Consider the following 5,928-nt stretch of genomic DNA (forward strand, 5'->3'; position numbering starts at 1 on the left):
CTACTGGATTCTGCTTTAAAACTGCGGGTTCAGCAAGGCTTCCGTTCGCAAGATTGCTAGACTTCTAGACGGTTCACTTTGAAGGGTAAACCGTCTTGGAAGTCCTGTATAACCTGCGGACATGGTTCCCATCAAATGGTCTTGCAAGTGGAGGTCTATCTCAGAAAGCCTCTCGGGTAATTACTTTAGTAGAAGCATTAGTGACAGTTAATCATGAGGGGATCAGATGAAATGAGGGAAACTTCGCTCAGGAAGGATGTCAGATGCTCTTAGAAAAGGCACCCCAGGGCCAGAAGCCGGACGCTTAAACTGCAGGAATACAAACATGTGTATATTTTCCTTTAAAATCATCACCCACCTTCTAGAGAATACTTTTTCCCCATAATCTTTAATTATTTATGGAATAACATGTATGTATTTCTAGGTGCTTGACAGTAAAGTCCCTGTTCCCAGGAATGTCCTTAAAACGGGAACAAACCAGATCACACGCCCTTAAATATGAAATATGAAAAAAAAATAAAAATTAAACTGTTAAAATAATCAAAATAATAACTAATTGTGTACTTAGTTCATAATATCTGTGTATGCAAACTCCTTCTGATATATCATGTGGTAAAATTAGGGCTGTTAATCGTTTCTCCCAAACAATCAAAAAATGTTTAATTTTTAGGTTTTTCTCAAAACGATCGTTTTCTGTTAGGAAAACAATAATTTTTGAAAACTTCTCACTCAATTTGAACTTTCAGAAAAGAACAACTAACAATTTTGTAAAAAAAATGATATTTTAAAAAGAAAAAGGTAATTTCAGAAAGAAAAAAATTTCACTAATAAATATGAGTTAACAACAACCCTTCCTTAACTATCATTAAAGACGACCCTTGGTTCATGATCTATGACGACAACCCATTGGTAATGAAGATCGTTCATGTCCATTAACCGTTTCCCATCTTTATTATGACCGTGCATTTTATGCATGATAAGAATCCTTGTTTAACAATTAATTATATTGACATCAATCATATCATAATTATTAATCATTACCTTATTCAGTAACTAATAGCTGGCGGGCTTTGACAAACACCAGCAAGACAGGCAAGGTAGGAGCAGTCAGCGTTGCCAACCGGGGGAATTTTTCCCCATTTTTTGGGAATCTGGGGAATTTCAAACCCAATGGGGAATGGGGAATTCCCCGGGGAATTACATGAAAATTGGGGTATTTCTGGGGAATTTAAAATTTTTTGATATATTTTGTAATTTGTTTTAAAAACCAATAAAATTCCGTAAATGTCATCAAATTTTGGTCATAAATTACTTTACACTACAAGCTGGCCACTCTGTGAGTGTGATCGTACACTTTGTGATTGTGAGTCAGGCATTACTCATTTTCAGTAGCCAGACAGTAGTGTGTCTGTGTCAGCAAGTGATTGTGAAATCCCGTGTCAGTTCTGAGGTCCAGCACTCGGCACTCAGCAGTCAGTCAATTCTGTCTGCTGTCTGTGTGTGTGTGTGTCACTGCAGTATTATAGTTATAATGTGAATCGGAATATGGCTCTGATTTAGTTTATTTAGTAAATTCTTTAATAATTTAATAGCATTTTTCTCACATTTACGTTACACAGTACATACTGTATACAATGGACAGTATACACAACACAGTTAGGCATTGCCATTTTTAATTTTACACACAGTTAAAAAAGACAAGTTATTACTTCTCAATTTGTATTTTTAATGCATTTTGGGTCTGTCCTAGTGAACGATTTTTGGAGCCCCCCCCCCCTCCTATCAATTTTGTACATGTCCAAATTATTATTTATTTAGCATTATTTAGGGTTAGGTTAGGTTAAGACACTTTCTGGGCCGAGCACTGCGGCTAGGATAGGCTAGGGGCCAAGCACTGCGGCCACAGGTTAGCTAAGTAAACCCTAATGCTAAATAAATACTATTTTGGTCATGTACAAAATTGATATGGGGACTGGGGGGGGGTGTCCAAAAATCGTTCATTAGGAATATACCTGCATTTTATACGTCAACAATATTAATAAGAAAAAAGCATTAGTTTTATTCTTTTTCAGATACGAAATGGAGGCAATGGAGACACATAAACGTAAGGCCTCATCTCCTGTGCGTTTCAATAAAAAGAAGGTTGAGTCTATGGTGTCAAGGGTATATCAAGCCAGCTGGGAGAAAACATTTCTCTGGGTGAAACCTAAAGAAGGTAAATACTAAATGTAGGGGTGCATGAAGGGGAGGGGGGGAGTTTAATATGTATGAGTGTTACTGTTGAATAATTGATGATAATGTTTTCCTCTTTATTTGGAGCTATGGGTTGACATTTTTTTATTTTTTTTTTTTGCAGGTAACATACATCTTGCCAGATGCACGTACTGCAATACTACACTAGCAGCCCACAAGAGTGGTCTTGAAAAACATCAGGAATGTTTATTAATACAAAGAAGGTTTTGATTAAAATGTCAGCAAGGTCTTAATTACTTATTGTGTGCTAAACAATATATTTTTACAGCTTTATTATTAATAAACATTTAAATAGGTTGGAGCTAAACATAAAGGAAATATTCCTAAGAACTGTCAGCCCAAGATAGGGCAATTACTTGGCACAAACGCCGTTGCAGACAAGGTTTTTTATCATTACTCAAAGGGTGCTTTTCCCTAATTATTTATACTTAACACTGATTTCAAATTTACAAAATAAAATGATAAAAAAATGGATAAATCAGATAAAGATGGCTGAAATCAGATGGAGCATCCAGGTTGGAGTTCATCACTCCATAAGAATTGTTGACCATCAGTCGATTATCTTGAAAGAGGAGGGGAAGGGGAGCATTCTGGAGGATATTAAACTTAAAAGGAAAGATTCTTATCAAAGAAAATAATTGGAAGAAATTCATCTTTCATGTTATTACATTCTCTGTAAATGTTTCTTGCTAAGAAATTTCAATGATTTAGGACTAAGACTACTAAAATTCTAACAAGTGTTGTTTCTCCTGCCTTGAACGATAGTTTAAAGGAAAAGCTGATGGGAAAGGACTTTGCCATTTTAATTGACGAATCCACTGATGTGGCGTGTAAGAAGATTTTAGCAGTTTGTGTCAGGTAAATAAAACTAAAATTCTAAAACACAGTTGCAGGAAATCTTTATCTTTGTAATTTGAATTTCTTTGACTAAATGATGGAATTTTATTAAATTCAATGTTATGATAAATAAAATATATGAACCCATTCTGAACATGTAATTTGTTTTAGATATTACAGCGAAGAACTGGGCCAAGTAGTTGATGAATATCTAGGGATCGTTGAAGTGGTTAAAACTACAGGAGAGGAACTTTTTAATGCTCTTCAAGAGTTTCTGCAGAAAAGTTTCAACCTCAGCTTCAATAATTGTCTAGCCTTTGCTTCTGATGGAGCAAACAATGTGGCAGGTATATTGTTAATTGTATTTCACTAGCATTTTTTCACAATTTTTATTCTTTTATTTAATTTTTTTTACAAAATTAGAAAATGAAGCAGTCTACATGTAAATTTTACAATTCTCATGTTAAAAATTTTAATATTAGTTTATATTCTCATGTTAAAAAATTTTAATATTAGTTTATTTATAAATCCAAGTGTATTTAAAAAGAACTAAAGTTAGATTATTTCTTACAGGCAAGAATAACTCAGTTTGGTCCAGAGTCAGGAAATACAAAATATAAAATATCTGGATGTAGAAAAATGAAAACATTTACTTGCAATTTTTTTCCAGCAAAAACTATCAACATGTAAAAAATTTTATGAGAGTCCTAGAACATATTTTGGTTTTAAGAGAGGTTAATCCTTCATGCCGACAGGTTAAGTGTGTAATGCACAGCTTAGCCCTGTGTATTGAGCATGCATTTGAGAAAGTTCCAAGTAGTGTCAGTACGTTAATGTGCAGGATTCCTGCACACTTCAGTCAGTCCTCTCTAAGAAGAGAAAATTACCTGGAAGTTTCATCCAACTACAAAGAGGAATGACTTAATCAACTTTAATCTTTAATCAGAATAATTAAAAAGGAATTAGAATACTTTATTAGAATATTAAAGATAAAGTTAAAACCTAAATAGCTTGCTGGTGAAATGGATAACTGTGTTGAGGAGATGGGACTATCGGAAGATGCTTTGCCAAATCCTTTTATGAAGTTCAGCAAGACAAGGGACATTTAAGAATGTTATATTTTAATACTTTTTAAAGAATCAGAAAAATTTACATACCTCTGAAATAAAACAAATACAACATTCTAAATATCTTGTAGGTTTCTTGTCAAGGGTAGAGTATTGAAAAGAATCTACAAAAACAGATCAGCCCTTCTGAAGTACTTCGAAGAATTTGAAAAGAATGCTTCGACCATGCAGCGGCATGAGGTCAGGACCCTTATAAACATGCTAAGAGATGATGCCCTATTCCTGTTGATAGGATTTCTTTATCCTGTTATTGAGGAGTATGAGTCCCTTAATGCAAAGTTTCAGACTGAAACTACAGATCTTTACTTCTTAGAAGACAATCTAAACCTGCTGTACTCAAGCATATGGCGTCGGGCATACGAGAAGGATCATAAGGGGCAGGAAAAGAAGCTTCATGTGTCTAGGATAGACCTGGGTGCCCAGTTTAAATCCAGAAGCTCTGAATTGATCAAGTCAAAGAAGATGACTGAGGAACAGCTCCGATATATCCTGGAGAAAGGAGCTGAGTTCCTCTATGAATTAATTGAACAGACAAAAATTAGAATGCCGGAGACTCGAGTGTCCCTAGCAGCATATTCCAAGATGCTCCCTAAGAATATTGTAAACTCATCATCAAAGCCCACTTTCGATCAACTTCCCTATAAAGAGTTCATTCCTGAAGGTGATTATGAGAAGGTTGAGGATCAACTCAGGAAAATTGATCTCATAGAGTGGGGTGAGGAGGATGAGATTAATCCAAACTCTATGAACCCTGTTCAGTTCTGGGTAGCTTTGAGGGAATATGAAAGAGGGGGAGAAAAGGTTTTTAAAGACCTGGCTGTTCATGCTCTCAAGATATATACTATACCTTGCTCCACTGCATTTGTGGAGAGAGTTTTCTCAATAGTTACTTATCTTAAAACTAGACTACGAAACCGGATAAAATCCCCATTACTTGATTCTTTACTTGTTCTTAAATGCCACCTGCAGGCAATTAATTATTTATATAGATGCTTGTTTTCTTTCAGGGGCTAAATGTTATTAGTATCGGGGATGTGTGTAAAATAAAACTTGGAATTATCTAAATTGTTGATTGCCTGCAGGCCCGCCATATTTGCTGTTATCAGCTAAAAATTACAAAACCTATGTTAGACAGGTTTAATGTAAGTATGTATGGGACAGGACAGGGGAGACACGTAGGACAGGGCATACAGGAAGAAGAATTAGGTCCGAAAGGACTGGCAGTAGAGGACAGGCAGGAAGGACTGGAAGGTCAGGGATGGCAGGGAGGACAGGGGGGACTTATATTTGATGAGGATGAGGAAGTCCTCCTAAGAATTGTTGACTATTTTTTTTAAATATTTTGTAATACATGCACATATGTATAAATATGTATTATTTGTTTAATTTCAGAAATAAATGATTGTGATCTAACTGGAATCTGATATAGATAAATCAATATCAAGGTATTTTTCCTAAAAAATACTTAATTTTAAGGGATTTTTAAAATTTGTTTTTCTTTAAAAGGGCTTATTTATCATGTACTCAGTACCATGAAGGTGGGGAATTTTTGGTTAATTTTGGGAATTTTTAGGACTGAGATTGGGAATTGTCTTATCCAGGAGTTGGCAACGCTGGGAGCAGTATGGCAGACTGAATCTGTTGTGAAGAAACCCTTAGTACTCAGACAGGAGATCAAAGAACTTCTCCGGGGGTAGAAAGAAGAGCTGTG

The 5,928-nt window shown here is 35.3% G+C and overlaps 1 protein-coding gene across 6 annotated transcripts; it reads left to right on the plus strand.

Annotated features, from left to right (window-relative positions):
* Window positions 1-1,973: 1,973 nt before the first annotated feature.
* LOC111714106 (uncharacterized) lies at window positions 1,974-5,833 on the plus strand. Of its 6 annotated transcripts, XM_023489146.1 has the most exons (7): window positions 2,553-2,635; window positions 2,736-3,111; window positions 3,262-3,437; window positions 3,664-4,189; window positions 4,289-4,878; window positions 5,610-5,662; window positions 5,791-5,833. In XM_023489146.1, exons 4-6 carry the CDS (start codon window positions 4,113-4,115, stop codon window positions 5,639-5,641), a joined length of 699 nt encoding a protein of 232 aa, XP_023344914.1. In that variant the 5' UTR covers window positions 2,553-2,635; window positions 2,736-3,111; window positions 3,262-3,437; window positions 3,664-4,112; the 3' UTR covers window positions 5,642-5,662; window positions 5,791-5,833. The 6 variants fall into 6 exon arrangements, 4 of the variants coding, with proteins under 4 accessions (XP_023344915.1, XP_023344914.1, XP_023344912.1 ...); XR_002767889.1 differs by having other exon boundaries at window positions 4,289-5,662; XR_002767890.1 differs by lacking the exons at window positions 3,664-4,189; window positions 4,289-4,878; window positions 5,610-5,662; window positions 5,791-5,833 and adding exons at window positions 1,974-2,215; window positions 2,357-2,433 and having other exon boundaries at window positions 2,549-2,635; window positions 3,262-3,531.
* Window positions 5,834-5,928: the final 95 nt, after the last annotated feature.

Source organism: Eurytemora carolleeae, unplaced genomic scaffold (assembly GCF_000591075.1).
Source record: "Eurytemora carolleeae unplaced genomic scaffold, Eaff_2.0 scaffold1512, whole genome shotgun sequence".
Classification (NCBI taxonomy): Eukaryota; Metazoa; Arthropoda; class Copepoda; order Calanoida; family Temoridae; genus Eurytemora; species Eurytemora carolleeae.